The sequence below is a fragment of the Apostichopus japonicus genome, chromosome 16 (assembly GCF_037975245.1).
Source record: "Apostichopus japonicus isolate 1M-3 chromosome 16, ASM3797524v1, whole genome shotgun sequence".
In the NCBI taxonomy this organism is placed as follows: Eukaryota; Metazoa; Echinodermata; class Holothuroidea; order Aspidochirotida; family Stichopodidae; genus Apostichopus; species Apostichopus japonicus.
In genome coordinates, this window is record NC_092576.1 from 10,175,817 (window position 1) to 10,192,920 (window position 17,104).

The 17,104-nt window shown below is 36.7% G+C and overlaps 1 protein-coding gene, 1 non-coding gene and 1 pseudogene across 2 annotated transcripts in view; 1 reads left to right on the plus strand and 2 right to left on the minus strand.

Annotated features, from left to right (window-relative positions):
* Window positions 1–169: 169 nt before the first annotated feature.
* The window catches only part of LOC139983644 (uncharacterized), a 53,503-nt gene continuing 36,568 nt past the window's right edge, over window positions 170–17,104 (minus strand). The window contains exons 4-6 of the mRNA XM_071997321.1: window positions 7,382–7,528; window positions 6,530–6,698; window positions 170–6,017 (exon numbers count right to left, since the gene is read on the minus strand). Of these exons, the coding sequence (XP_071853422.1) occupies window positions 5,700–6,017; window positions 6,530–6,698; window positions 7,382–7,528 (634 nt within the window). The 3' untranslated portion in view covers window positions 170–5,699. The remainder of the gene's footprint in view (window positions 6,018–6,529; window positions 6,699–7,381; window positions 7,529–17,104) is intronic.
* Trnac-aca (transfer RNA cysteine (anticodon ACA)) lies at window positions 7,114–7,186 on the plus strand. The gene has a single exon. It is a non-coding gene; the product is annotated as a tRNA-Cys (tRNA).
* LOC139983914 (U2 spliceosomal RNA) lies at window positions 16,870–16,946 on the minus strand (annotated as a pseudogene).

Genomic DNA, 17,104 nt, shown 5'->3' on the forward strand with positions numbered 1-17,104 from the left:
GGCAGGTGGGGGAAGGTGGGTATATAATACTGGTTAGGAAGAACCTCGAGGGGCAGCGAGGCGTGTGCAACATACGGGCATGTTTCAATTGACTTGGGTGAATTTATTTTAATTTTAGAGTAAATACACGCTAAGAGCTTTACAATGAAGAAAGACGAAAAAGGAAAAGTCTTTTTTCATAAGCAACTGTATTTTGAAGCGAGTTCGAAACATTGTACATAAATCAGCTATCAGAGATGGTTTTGTTTTTATTCATTGTACTTTGAGTTGAAAATGAAGAGGAAACGGTCACGTGATTATTTGTAAATTAACTGAAAATTCAGGCCACAAAAAGTCACACAGAGTGCTCGCAAAATCATTAACACGTGAAACTGGTCTGAATACTATTGGTAGTATAGGCAATTACATTCAAAAGGCATTAAAATACGTTATCTTACAAATACGTCATAATGACGTCATGCAACGTCACATGCTCCATCAGAAAAAACGACAGCCAAAAAAAGAAAGAAAGGAAGGAAGAAAATTAAAAAAAAACAAAAAATTAACAGAATCTCGTTGATTGCGCGTTAGAAATTTGCGGAATGACTTTTTTTAATGGCAAGGACAAATTGATATCGCTTAAAAATAGAAAAATAATAAAAATAATAAAAACCAGAATGAAACAAATGAATAATCAATAAATTGCGAGAAAACGAAAGAGAAAAAGCTTACACCAGTATAAGAAACAGGAGGGGTAAGAATTTGTCTGAATTCTGTTTCTGACAATCGGAAGCCCCCGAAAATGTAATATATGTCTGGATAATGTACCATGCACAACAATTGCATATACATGCATGGCAAACATATACATACAACGTAATCTCTATGCCTTAGGGCTATCTAAAGATTAACACAGGGGAGCGAGTCTGTTATTGGATTTGAGATTCGCGAGCAACCTACTTTTCCTTACCTATATCATTCTCTCACTTTCATCTTCTCTCTCTCCACCTCTCTCTTTCTCTATCTTATTATTGTCTAATTCTACACATTACACTAAATTAAAATTATTTATCACTATATCTTCCTTACAAACCATTAACACACCCTGCATGGTAATATTCTATCATTACTTAAATAACGTAAAAAAAAATAATAATAATGCGAGACAGTAATATTTCATTTTACTTGGAATAGTCACCCAATGCAAATAAATTATTATTATTATTTTTTATTAATTATTATCAAGTTTCTGTGCATATTAATGTGACATCCAGTCATTTGCGTCACTCTTAAAGGAGCTTAAAAACATATAGTAACAGAGAGGGGACATTGTGTTTAATTGTCCTTCAGTGACTAACTGGCATTTGAAGCAGAATGGAAAAAAAAAATCACACGTAAAAATATTTTGCAATTGTTTAAACTTAAATGTCATTTGCTTAGTTTAAGATCCTGTAAAGAGAAATTCGATTGTAAGAAGTTACAAACACAGTTTTCACTTTACTTGATACCAGCTTCTCTCTTCAGACTATATCAAGTTGAAATGTTTTACAAACTGCTTTTTTTTTCATCGCAACGAGTGTGCGCAATAAATGCGCAAAAGTGCGCTATGGTTCTTTTTTCATGAGAATAATAATTCATTTCAACAGTTTACTGAGTGCAGAGTAAATGACAATAATTTGTAAAGTGCCTTCAGGTGACCATATATACGCAAACATTGGTTACAGTATAACCGCTTCATAGCTACATTTTTAAGTAACCATGGATACAGCGCAATTATAAAGCAAACGACTGATTGCGTAGTCTATCTGATTTATCTGGCTCATATACAAGAATCTCCAAACAAACAAAAACAAAAAAATGGAATTAAGAAATTAAGGAAATATAAAGTAAGGTCCATAGAATATATTTGAATAGTTAATTTATAAATTGAAAAAAAAAAGGAAGCTTTTGATAACTTCAGTTAGTACCCTGGGTCAATAAGTAAAACTTTAATGCCATTTCAGAGGTCGCTAGATCGACTCATGATCGTACTTATAAGAGTGACTATCTACTGGAAGTAACAAGCAAGTCGAAAACGTTAGGCAAATATCCAGAATTTAACAAACGTTGTTACGACGTTGTTAATTTGTCGTCATTTTGGCGTTCTATAAAACCACATAGGTGAAAACAAATTGGGGAAGAAATTTAAAAAAAAAACAAAAAAAAACATAAGAGAATATGTTCTTCATTTAATTACATATTGATTTCTCTTTTTCAACTATAGTTTTCTACGGAACAAGAGGACCTTAACGCAAAATGACATAAATTTGGGAGTTATATTTAAAAAGGGAGGAAATGAATATTAATGTATGCATTTCTATACGCATGCGTATCAATGACCAAACAAGAAGAAGAAATAAAGTGTGTCGCTTTCTGTAAATTTAAAGTTTGATAAGATTGTATAACATGCATAGACCACGGGTAGATTTCGTTATATCTTCGAAAAAAAAAATTAATAACACAAGCACACATATATCTTGCATATTTAAACTCATGCACACTAAAAATATTTACTTCAGGGTGGTCTCACATATCTCACTTCGGATTCACCAGATGTTGACAAAGTACATACGGTAGCTATATAGTTTGAAATAGTTTTAAGATCTTGGTTACATCTTTAACACAAGCCACAATTTAAAAAATGCATTACAAAATTTCTCCTCCCCCAGAAATTCTGTTACTTTGTTAAAATTTGTAAAAAAAGTAAAAAAAAAAATTATGAAATGTATGTCCCGCGCATGCGCCGTTTCGATTGTATGCACTACTTCCTTTAGTTGTTGAACATCGATTGAACTTGTACAGACATGCATATGCATTGTTACTACTTTGCATAAATCCTTATAAGCACACGCTATTTGGTGTTTATATATAGTAGCAGAGGTAGGCTTCAGCTATTTTTTTCATTGTTTAGCAGTTATCGGTCTTGGCATGAATAATACACTGCGTTTTGTGTTTGTAGAAAAGAGTTGTTTTTTGTTTATTCCCTAAACCAATAACGATGAATAATTATTGTGCAACAGGACATGTAAGGTAAGAAGTAAAACCAGCAGGCTAGTATAGCAAAAGAGAAGTGTAGGCTACTCTTCACATATCGATCGCACATAAAGTCACGTTAGGCTAGCTACTGTCATCTACTACTACTACTGCAATGGAAAACATGCGCAAAATGAATGAAAGGAAACAGAAATACTAAACAAACTGTTTCTTTACATTTGAAGTGCGATTGTCTATTCTACGAACAAGTTCGTGCGTTTGATATATTGAGCAAAATGCCGAGAATCAGGAACCTTCTATCGCTATATAAAGCCAATGACTAACGTGTTTTACATGCAATGTGACTGTTTCATAATTTGGATTCTGTGCTCAACATATGGAGGTCGTGACTTTGTAATTTTTTCTTTAATGTTATTACTGTGCTACACTATACTATTCATGTTGACTGTCAATATTTATAAACTACTACACAGAAACGTATATACAAGATATTACACACACACACACACATACTACTTTATCATACGAGCAGGCAATACTAATTATCATTAATAGTGGTGAAGAGTAGACCAAACAAACAAGTCCTCTTGATTTGAGAAATGTTTTGTCTCCCGCGTTACCACTTTTGACATGCATAATATCCTGAACCCAATGTATGCCCAAGATTAAAAATTAAAAAAAAAAGGCGGGAAAAAGAGAAAAAGAATCAATAATAATAATCATAATCATAATAACACAAGTATTTTGTTCTTCTTCTCGTGTATAAATACTCGTGCGAATAATGGGTATTGTTAGATACACATGTGCTTTCACCGAAGTTCTTCCCGCATAATTATGCATAAATCTTAAAAAGTTGACTATTTGAGACGTTTTTTTGTCGCTGAAATGCCGTGAAAGAATGATACATTTTGGCATGGACACTGCATGGGCACGAGACTTTAGCTTGCAGTTCACTGGAAGAACGTTTCTTAAACCTAAGCTTTCCACAAAATTATTCACAGCCCGTTGGATGACGTCACAACATTGATGACGTCACGCGTTGCGAGGCAAGATCGATGCAATTGCGAAATACTGTACAGACATTAAGATCCACCCACGGACATTATCATAATTTCAAAGCTGTGGTCAGCTATTGTGACATAAGCAAAACATGAAGTTCATAAGAAACGCGGACTATTTTTTTGATAATTCGACAACTTTTGTCGGGTAGGTTTTCATAAGCGATGTTATTTACACCTCGTTGTTTTTAGGCTACATGTGTAGGCCTATACTAAAATATGCGCCCGGAATTCAGGTTTGAAAATCTTTCATTTTCAGTGTATGTTATGACAAAAACAAAAAAAAGTCCCATTTGAATTCGTTATTGGAAATGGTGTGCTGCTTTATTGTAAAGGATAACTTTCCCCAACCCAGGAAAATGTTTTACAAAATTACCCTCCAATGTGTGCATTCTTTTTGTCATTAGTCATTTAGCAAACATGTATTTTATGAGGAGTTCCATTTTGCCGTTGTAATATACTGAAAATGTCAGCTATAGTTCAATAATGTATTCAGTTTAGAAAACCACTTATACCAACATATGTTAGTATACGGCTGCTGTTAATTCACTGATTGTAAGCCTACTTTCACATAGGCTTCTATTGATACAGCGTGTCAGTGCGGACTCCTCGTGTGTTGTCTGTTCCTATACATATTTTATACAAAAGCATTCGAGCATACACAATTATTAACCATACCACACTTAACATGTTATGGAACGATAACGATGTAATTAATGAGTTATTTGACTGTATCGCATCCCGACGTGAAGATCCGTTGTGCAAGTTGCGTTACAAGGTCAGTGTTAACATGCAGGCGCATTACAGGGTCAGTGTTAACATGCATGCTGCATTCGTCATAGAATTTGTCATTACGTCTTCACGAGAGAAAAGTGCAGTCAAAACGTGACACTCTAAACACTTTCATAAAAGAAAGGGGTCTTACTCTCTTTATTTCAGTCATTAGCTTTCGACCTGTTCTTGACAAGAGTGTCGTGACGTCACTTCCTGCTTAACTCGGCATGGCCAATGTATGTGACGTTTTGCCATAGGAATTGTCATATTTAGTCTTTCAATTTGATCAGAATAACACTGTACTACGTCAAAGTCACGTGTTCTGTAGTTACCTGTATCTGAACCAGCGATTGTTGTATTCATCACGTGATATACTATGTACGATATGCGATATGCGTTATATGAAATACGGTTTTTGACCTTTTGCCTTCAACCTTGGACATCACGTATATATTCAAGTAATTTTTGTGTACTTTTTATTTTGTATCATATTTTCAGCTTTCATTATCATGTAGAAAGCCAAAATTCCATTATATTTTTGGGTTGTTTTTGTGTTCCTCTTTGACAAATATGTTTCGTGTATGCTTTTGTATGTGTCGCAGCCGCCTTAGCTTTGTTTTGATATTTTTTCCACAAATATTTGAAAAAGTCAGTTTTAACATTCTTCGTACACCACAAAATATCTACATCCAGTAACATCCAAATTTTAAAGGTTTTTTTTTTTTTACAAAGAAAATAAAAATGGCATTTAAACCAAGTTTTACGGATTCTCTTATCATCTTCAGAAAAAAAGATATGCGACCATCATCGTTCTTCAACTTCAAAAGAAACAAAAAAGTGGAAAGAATAAGAAAATCATTTCGCCTCCTCTTCATCTGCTGCTGGGATATCTGCTGTGTCGAGTTTGCCGCCATCGCCTTCCCCAACAGGAGCGCCCTCAGCGGCGGCAGCTGCTTCCTCTGTAGCGCCCTCTGCTGGTTTCTCATCGGCCTCTTCTTTCTTCTCTGTCTTCACGTCGGCGTCTTTATTCTCTTCATCTTCTCCACCATCCTCTTTCTTGTCCTCTTTCTTTTCCTCTTCTGCCGCTTCGCCATTTTCTTCCCCGTTCTTTTCTTTGTTCTTCTTCTCTTTCTTCTCGGGCGACTTTGGTGGTTCTGTGATCTTCTTCCAGTACTGCAAGCAAAATAACAACAAACAATCCATAATTATCACAAAAATTTAAAAAAATCAGTCGTTTGATTATTATAAATGCACAGGCGTTGCTTATCCTTGGTCAGGTTAATGATATATACATATTTATATATATATATATATATATATATATATATATATATATATATATATATATATATAAATATGTATATATATATATATATATATATATATATCTATATATATTTATCTATATATATATATATATATATATATATATATATATATGTATATGAAGAGTTTTGCCTATACATGCGGCTCCGCCTTTGTTTTCAGCAGGATGCCACTTTCAATGACCTGAAACAGAACTTGGGAAAGGGGAAGTTTTAATTAACAATCTAGATCAGCCTATATTTATGAAAATGTGGGACTTTTTCCTCATGCGTTTCCTTTTTCCTGTTATGGTCACGTGACTTCCTATTCACCCCTGGTTAGGTTAACATTTTCAGTGTGTGTATATTACATAGGCTTACCAATGTGAGATCATCATAGAGCGCCACAGGGAAACCGACCGTGATTTTGTTGACGAACGCTTTCGGCATCCATCCTTTCAGATTGACCTGGTTAACAAAGGTCACGGTAGTAACACCCTCCTCACCCTCCTTGGGCCTGATAATAGCACCCATCAGCTGTACATCCGCTCTGGAAGAATGAAAACAGAAATGCTTAGTAGCTATTTCAAAAGAAATAGATAGATAAAAAATGGCTGAGAGAGGAAGGGAAGAAGACGGAACGTGGACGGGACAGCGTGGGACGGAAAGGGATGATTGGGGATATGCATGAACAGAGAGGAGAAACAGCAACAAATTGAGTTTTAAAATTGCTATGAAACATCGGTACATGTCTACTGTCCACCTGCGACCGCCCACCTTCCCTTCCCTCTCCCCTCGCCCATAGCCCTACCCATTTTTCTCCTCTATTGTCCACCTGAGACCCCCTTCCCCTTCCCCTCTCCCCTCTCCCATAGCCCCATCCATTTTCTCCTCTATTGTCGTATATCGCCTACAGTGGAATTACGACCTTCCTTACCGGTTTAGAACCTCTGGACATACAATCAGCGTCCATGGCCTAGTTGGTTAGGGTGTCCGCGTACAAAGCGGGAGGCCCGGGTTCGAATCCCGGTGGAGGCTGGAAGTTTTTTCACTGTTCTTGATTTTCCAACTCATTACGATTTACATTTATATATATATATATATATATATATATATATATATATATATACATATACATATACATATATAATGAAAGGCGCTTGCAGAATGTCAATGTTTTCATGATATATCATAATGTTGTATAGATATATATATATAGATATATAGATATACCTTATGGGGAAACTCTTCTTCGGGGGCTTGTTCGGGTGGTTACAGCTTTTGTATAAAATCACGTGACGGCTTCCATCCTCCTCAGATCTGACCATTGTACACTGTACTGCATCACGGTTATCACAACCAGTAGGCATTTTAAAAACACTGCAATGGGAAAGAATGAAAGAAATATACACATTAAAGCTTATCAAGCATAGGGGAGGGGGGGGGGTGTCGAATGGTGGTATCGGGGGTTCCATCCTATTTCCTTGGGTCAATTGAGAGACACGGTAAAACATGGGGTAATAAAAAACAGATAATGTATTGTAAGATTGATATACTTGAGGATAAGATGGATACTCAGGGAGTCTCGGTGCCATTATTATCCCAATGCACCCAATTTTCTAGCTCTAAAGGTCACTGGGTATATAATCACCGGGGCTGTGTTTTCCCTAGGATAGAAATATTACATAAAGTGACCCTTAGTCCTTGTGTTGTAAAACTACAATTATTTGCGATACATGTCAAGACGTAAGATGAACCTTCTTAGCAGGGATAGAATTACATTCTACAAAAACCAATTTCCCTATATATATATATTTAACGCAGTTTGGTTGAGTTTCATATTTAAAATTGATATAACTATACGTTTCATTTCCACCAGGGACATACAAGCAGGAAACTGGAATACCGTTTCCCGAATCAAATAACTAATAGGTGGTCTACAGTGTTCCAAGCACGAATGCGATGAGGTATAGGTTTTTTTTTCTAATATCGAAATGTGTAATTAGCTTAACAGTTATTTCGTAAAGCCAAATGACTATACTTCGTCCCGAATGTTTTATGCAAAATAATGTTGATCCTCTAGACGAAATCGTTCTATTTCGAATCACCGAGACACATGTCAATAAGAGTAACATTAGTTCTCATACGTTTCTTTGGAATGTATCCCATCGTGCTCCTTTCGTTATTTTATTTGTTTTTAGCTAAATATTGGGAGGAGTAAATTTCCCCTTATTTCCCGTCCAACCCTCCTCCCATCCAATTTCAGAAGTTTCTGTCTAAATTCATACTTTGACATGTTACGGGCAAAACAGAGGTACAACATTCAGTTTCCGGTTGTCATTTTCCAGGAAGCTCTCTATGAGTACGCTGCACGTGTTAGCGATTCTTCCTATACTTGGAAATCTTCCGAAAATCGATAATGAGCAAAGTTAATCATTAATGTGAGATCGAGAACGTAAAATATAATATGATTTTATACGACGATGTATTATACGTCGTAACAATTCAAATATCATCAGCTAACTTTGATTTGAGGAATTGTGAAAACGAGAACGATTAGTCTCTTAGTGTTGTGAAGATGAAAGTAAATTCTGTTATTTCCTGAAAAAAGGGGAAATTATGCATAGTAGCCATTTTTGGGAAATCTATTTTGGTTTTAACGGATGAGATATATAAACATGTTTAAAAATAACTATTTCGAAATCAGCCTTTTCGTATTTAGCGAGGATTCGCGGCACAACTGCATGGGTTTGCATGAACTTCTTACATGTAGAAGAAAGTGATTAGATTCTGTAGGTATTGACCTAAAGCGCTATTTCGAGGTTTATTTCCAACTGACGATAAGGTTACCAGTGGGGTATGGGGGAATGGAGACTGAAGGTGGGGGGGGGGTGACGTGGTCGACGCATTCCATCTTCAGTCGAGGGAAAATAGTCCAGTCCGGGAATTTTTTATGCTCAGACGGCCGGATAATTAATTTGGGTGTATAAACACACTATGACGACACACAGACACACCCACACAAAATCAAGAGTATTTATGAACACAACTTGCGATTACAGAGTTAATTTAAATCCTAATTTGTAGTCTTCTATTTATCTCAGCTTCAAAGACCTCAGGAACACATCCCCTCCTTTTGAAAATCCTTCATTCGCCTCTGGCCCTTCGATATAATTAGGTCCTAATCGGGGGGGGGGTGGATATCAGAACCCCCCTCCCCCACCTCACCCCTCAGCCCCAGCCCCCCTCAGAAACCCCTTCGAAATCTCGTTCCACTTTACCAGATCTAAGTCGAAATGTGGAAATTGTTCCAATTGATTAAAATCAGATCATCGTCAAGATGTCATCAATGAATATTCATAAGATAATTAATGATCCTATTGGATCATGAGGATTACGTCACCGGGATACAATTAGCATATCAGTGTGAATTAGATCATAGCAAAGTATTTTTCCTCTTGTCATTGTTTTTCAAGGAAATTGAAAAACTAGATCATTATTTTGGAATTCTCCGATTATAAATTAACCAAATAGCCGACCTTCTGTCTCTCTACGTTCCTTTCATTTACCAATCGTATGAATGTGAGCAAAAGTTGAAAGCAAACTAACCCCGCCAGTTGAAATTTGGCGACCCTTGCAGCTACTTGGATACCTACACATACCGTAATAATAAAACGTTTAGCTGGTTTAACTTTTGGAAACATCCTTTGATATTTCCAACAACTCTTATCGGATTGAAACATATTTTGAAGTTTGTTCGTGTTTCGCTTATACTTAGAGTGCTTGTGTTAAGCCTCTAAGCCTGATTCTTTGAAGCTTTGACAGCGACCGTTAAAGGAGCTGGCCAAATGTCCATGTTTTTTTTCTTTAATTTATCATGTTGTATATGTGTGTTACTAATAATGTGATTATTGAAGCTCTCAATGCTCCTTTAATATTGTAATTCATAACTTGAACTTTCTATTTCAGATTTTTGATATAGTGTAAAAGTATATAGGATAAACAGGATAAACATGATGGGAATTTTTTCACTTAAACTATTTGTATGTTGTAATAAGTATCTATGGAGGACTGTCACGCTTTCCTCAATATAATGATACACTATCATTATATTCAACATCCTTATAGCTTTTAATTGGCAAATTAATTACAAGGATAAATGAAAAACCTCATTTTGGTTCCTCTCTTTTCGTTCTCTAATAATAAAATGATCTCAGTCACCAAACAATACCCCTCCCCCTCCCCCACCCCGTATTTCACCAAATAATACCCCTCCCCTCCCCCACCCTGTCTTTTATAATTAATGATCTCAGTCATCAAAGAATACCCCTCCCCCTCCCCCACCAGGACCCGCGCCTGCTAAAAAGATGTATCAGCCTGATAGCAGTATACAAAAGTCATTATCATTCACTCCTGTATACGGAGCTATGCTATCTATATATGTACCGTTGTGACATTTGAACGAAGATAAATGTATGGATTTAAAGTGCAAGAGCGACCTCAATTTTCATGACATGCTCTATGATACATGAATAATACTTAGTAAAGATATACGCTTAAATACAGGCAAATGTCACAACCCAAGTCTCCTCCTCGTACGATGAATAAGGAGAAATCATAGGAAAAATTTTCAGACAGTCAGAGTGAATCAGGGGATAGTCACAGAGGATTGAAATTAGATGTGTGAGGGCGAGACGCACGAACAGCACGTCATGTAGAATGCATATATAACAAGACTGTACATGTTGTATAATGTCACGTGTGTGTGATATACAACACATATATACGAAGATTGTGTAAGGCTCAATATACACTAAACACTGTAGTGAAAATGTAAAAGACGTATAAACACACATGTTAGGCGAACAATTTATCACCCAATTCCGACTAGTTTCAGCAAATACTATACTGGACAAGAAACTCCTTCTTCAACTATCAGGGTTAAGTGTAATCTATTATATTTATTAAAAGAAACAAGCATTACCTTCATTCAGTGCCGAGAAGTTTATAATTTACATTATAGAATAACATATTTGTAAATAGTTCGTGTTCAATTGTTAACTTCCATTATAATGACGTCACACTAAGCTCTGTGAATAAATAGCAATGCTCCTAAATTATTTGATATTTTGAACCAATGGACACCTCACACGCAAAAACTGCACTATGAAACTATGTTTTTTTTTGGGGGGGGTGGGGTCTTTTTTGTTGTTATTCAAATACCAATTTTTGCTAAAAAATGTAATGGTTTAAGTTCCGAATTGAATATAAGTTATACTATATCTTGTTCACACGCGAATTAAGTGACTGCGAGGTATAGTGAACCGCATTAGTGTACGCACAGACGTATCTAGTAGTGTTGTATATATGTATATGTATATATATATATATATATATATACATATATATATATATATATATATATATTTATATATATATATATATATATATATATATATATATATATATTTATATATATATATATATATATATATATATATATATATATATATATATATATATATATATATATATATATATATATATATATATATGTATTTACTTTTTATCGTTATATCCACATACATATGGCACTGCTACAGCCTGCTGTATACAATTAGTATGCTTACTTATACTATATACCTGTGCATTTCACGGTACTGCCATATATGCCTAAGTGCAATATCTGTTTTCTTTTTTTATAGTTTTCGGCTGAAGAATTTTGCGGGTTTCAAATTCTACAATTAATTTTAGGTTTCCAATTTATCATATCTAATTTCACTTAACTATCGTATGTCTCTGATATTCGTTCTTACAGTAGTGTTATATGTTGTCAATATGGCTTCCGTACTATAGCTTACATACCAACTATAATTAAAATTCAAGTCAGTCGGTACAACATTGGGGGGGGGGGGCAGAATTGGCAAATACAGGGCGGAGACTGAATGGTACATCACTTGCATAGAGCCTCCTAATTTATGTATACAGAGGGTCACAATGCACAAAAGCTGCACTGCTTCCACAGTGTGCAATAATACTTCATAAGGGAGAAGGTCGGAACTCCCTGCACCCTCCCTGCCCACTCCCTAACGGAGAAGGTCGGAACTCCTTGCACCCTCTCTGCCCACTCCCTGAGGGAGAAGGTCGGAGCTCCTTTCACCCTCTGTGCCCACTCCCTAAGGGAGAAGGTCGGACCTCCCTGCACCCTCTCTGCCCACTCCCTAAGGGAGAAAGGCGTAACTCCCTGCACCCTCTCTGCCCACTCCTTAAGGGAGAAGGTCGGACCTACTTGCACCCTCTCTGCCCACTCCCTATAGGGGAGAAGGTCGGACCTCCCTGCACCATCTCTGCCCACTCCCTAAGGGAGAAGGTCGGACCTCCCTGCACCCTCTCTGTCCACTCCCTAAGGGAGAAGGTCGGACCTCCCTGCACCCTCTCTGCAACCTCCCTGCCCACTCGCTAAGGGAGAAAGTCGGACGTCCCTACACCCTCTCTGCCCCCTCCCTGGATCGATCCTTGTCATTTCAAAGACACGTTATTTTAATGGGAGCTAAACATGCGTAAACGAATATTGTACAGAATGATTTATATTGCCTGCCTTAGTGTATCACATAATGTATAGTATAGCGACAGTTAGGTTCAACGACTATCGAATGAAAGTATATAATATGCATGTAATTTAACACTTGCTGTTTTCAAATTATAAACTATATATAACTACATCGAAAGTTCAAAGATTGCTTCCTGAACATTTAACTTGCGATCTGTTTTTCCCATAATAAAACTCAGTTTCACTTCGATTTAACATATTGTTATGTGTTAGGCCTGTGCAAAATATGACCTGTTGTCTGGAACATAAAAACCAACGAAGCCTGCGTAGAACCGCTAGCGGAAGGGGGGGGGGGGGCAGTTGAGGAACATCGAAAAACATTATGTATCGTCCAAATGTTATATATTGATGCTTTGTTGTGCATATATACCAGGGTCTTTTTAAGAATTTTTTAGTGCATGGGCCATTTCCCCAAAAAAGACCATCACGACACTTTCTAAGCGGAGCACCACCGTCGGTTAGCGCGCAGCGTAAAAAGATTTAGGTGTAAAATAATTGAAAGATTTGAGTTATCATTATTTGTTTTACATGGCAACAAGGGACGTTCTGCGGTGAGGGGGGGGGGGGCAAATGAGCTGAGCGGGTTGGCCGTGCAGGGGACTGTGCCTCAATATTAATAGTTCAAATATTGGGGCTAACAATGAAACTGATAAGTCTATGTACAACGTATTGACGTAATAAACATATGTATGAAACGTAGTTTGAAAGTAGAGTACTACACTCACCACGCAGGTTAAATCTTATAGGCGCTCTCTACGTTTATTGTTATTCTAACAATACTCCCACTTGAAGACCGGCAAGTTAGGAATAAACTACACTGATTGGTGGAAAGTGATCATGTGGTAGAATATTGTAGGAATTTAGGAAATAATTTGATTTATTCACAGTCTACAGAGCCTTGTAGAGTTTACAAAACTGATACATCCTATAGAAATGGTAGCATTTGGGGGAGGGGTGGGGGTGGGTGGAGGGTCACGACAGAAAGTGACTAGCCTACTCCTGTTTACATATGATATGATATGATACGGTACGATTCGACTTGATACGATGCTATGTGTGCTGTGACCGAGTGGATAAAGGCGATGGCATTTGAAGCAATGAGGCTTAGTAATCGGGAGGTTCCCGGTTCGCTTCGCGGCCTAGTAAGAGTAAAGTGGGATTTCCATCCAAGAGCAATCTACGGTTTTCCCATCTAAAATGACTTTCTAATTGAAAAATATTCCAAATGTAAGTTAAAATGTCATCGTCATCGTCATCATCACCAGCACCATCATCACCATCACCATCATCACCATCGTCGTCATCACGATCGTCGTCATCGTCATCGTCGTCATCATCGTCATCGTCATCATCGTCATCGTCATCATCGTCATCGTCATCATCGTCATCATCGTCGTCATCATCGTCGTCATCATCGTCGTCATTGTCACCATCATAATCGTCAACATCATCATTATTATTGTTACTGAAGGTTACAGCAAACGATTGTTTTTTTTTAATAATGTCAAATTAAATCCAGGCCTACTCGTAATCGCTCTAAGAGCCTCGTGTACTCTACTCGTAGGCCCCTAGTCATTCCAAGGGAAAGTCAAGTGGTACTCAAATACTCATAATTGTATATACTCGCTCTAAACACTAGTCTTTATATGTGTTTTAACTGTATATATTATGTACCTAACAAATGTTGCACAAGCAAACCCCCCAAAAACCATGCAGCGGAAGACATTATGGAAACGCTGTTGAATTATATTTCCACACGTCGGTGGCGGTTATGTATGGAAAGGTCATAGAGTGGATAAGGTTATGTCGGTTATTCGCCTTTTTAATCGCCGAATAACAATATCCGATCCGGATCAAATGGCTTTCACAGATAAATATACCTCCTATAACTAGGTTGGCAGGGATTATATAAGAAAAACTAGATTTTCTTTTTTATGGTCTATAATGTCTTGTATGTTGTGGAAAGTGTATCAGTTGAGTGAAATTCACTGTAGAGCAAACTATCGTGGCTTGTTTACTGTTAATAGATTCAATGGCCTATATACGTTTAAAACAACTTTAAATAAATTAGCTAGAACAGTAGGCTACTTTATATAACAACTCACAGTTATAAACAATGTGGGAACTAATCGAGGTTAATATCTTTTAAATTGGACATGTATGGGCCAAACCGATTTCATATCCATATATTCTGCAGCCAATTCCCACCTACATTGTATGAGTGTCCCACCCACCTTGTCTGGTATCACACGCATATTGTAGATTGACATCCAATCTACATTACCTATAGCGGCCCATCCCTCATCTTTCGTGGCGTCCATGAACCACAAATGGGCAGTGACCAACGAAATCTGTATTTTACATTAACTTGTATCTTATCTTTAATTTGACTCTTATATATGTATATATATATATATATATATATATATATATATATATATATATATATATATATATATATATCTATATATATATATATATATATATATATATATATATATATATATATATATATATATATATATATATATATATATATATGCTTCTGCTATTTACACAAAACTGAATGGCTTCCTGTCTGGTTAAACCCTTTGGCTACAAACAACTGCATGGTTTCTCATCTTGGCCAAAAATTAGCAATTTAATTAAATTCAAAAATAATAATAATAACCATGAAAAACGTTGTGTCACATAGATTAAATTATAGGTTAATGATCCACTTTTTATGCAGTTGCATCTTATTTTTTGGACTTTGGAACTACTTTTATGATTTCTGGTTCGATTTTGTTGGACCAAAGCTGAGCACATATATTTTCGTACTTTTCCTTGCCTAATTTTTAAACTGAACCTTGGCTATATATATATATATATATATATATATATATATATATATTTGTGAAAGTTTTTTCACTGTTCTTGATTTTCCAACTCATTACGATTTTCATTTATATATATATATATATATATATATATATATATATATATATATATATATATATTGTAATAACCTGTATTTATCGAATTAAAGTATTGAACAGTATCGAAAATCTGATCCATATTGTACGTATACAAAAAACATATACCAGGTGTGTTGATAGTCAATGTGACAACATGCCCGTGTGGTTTCCTGCATGTCTCTCAATTCCATTCGCGCATGCGCAAAGCCAAGTATTAGCCGCTAACGAACTCTATAATACCATACAAAGGTCATAGAAGGTTGAGCTGATTTTTCCTTGTTTGTGAAAGCAAAGTGGGCGTCGATCCTTGTGGAAAATCACTTATTTATTCATGCCGATATGACTGCGAATATCAAGTAAAGCTACTTATTACTCATAGCATGCAGATGAAGAAGACAGTTCTGGGCAGACGATTTTTAGTTTGCATTTGTTGTACGTGGGCACGAGGTAGGTATAAGATATATAACCTAGTATAATAGCAGGTGTGTAGTGAGTCCGTTCCCGTTCTGTTAGTCCATAACAAAGTTACATATAAATTTAAACTTTCAAGGTTTACAGTTTTTTTGTATTAGGGCCAGGCCTTCTCGCAGGACTTAACAATAGTTAACTCCTGGTCATTGATAGCTTGTCACCCTCCCTCCCCCAACCTCCCCTAGTGTGCACAATTCAAACAGTCCCTCCCAGGAGGCACTAAAGTGCGCCACATCTACGCGTCCCCCGACGACGAACTTCTCATTGGGAAGTAACCAAAAAGCTGGCCCACGTAGCTATATATATATTTACAAGTTACCTCGTAATGGGTCCCCACAACGTTATAATCTGGCCGGGATGCATTAGATCGCAAATCCAATGCCGCAGCAATTTGACAAGAGCGCCCCCAAATTATATTGGTACTCAACCTCGGTTGTACTCAATTATAACTCTGCGCTTATATACTCGGTACTCATTCCAAGAGTTCTGTTTGTTCTGTAGTACCTTGCCTAAGATGTTGTACCCGCCGTATACGTACCATGCACGAGTCAATTATGGTTAATACTACTTTTTAAGAAAACGTCGCCCAGGAAAGAACTTGGGCACGAAAACCAAACTACCGAACGACTGATCCGCTCTCAACCCCAGTCCCATTGCATCGGGACTGTGACTGTGTGATCATCGTCGGGTGTGCATCACCATTCCCCTCGAAAGGGAACAGATACTACACATGATCTTAGCCAAAAGGCCGAGAAGCGATTATGGTTAAAACTACTTTTTTAGAAAAAGTCGCCCAGGAAAGAACCTGGGCACGAAAACCGCTCTCAACCCCAGTCCCCTTGCATCGGGACTGTGACTGTGTGATCATCGTCGGGTGTGCATCACCATTCCCCTCGAAAGGGAAGATATACTACACAT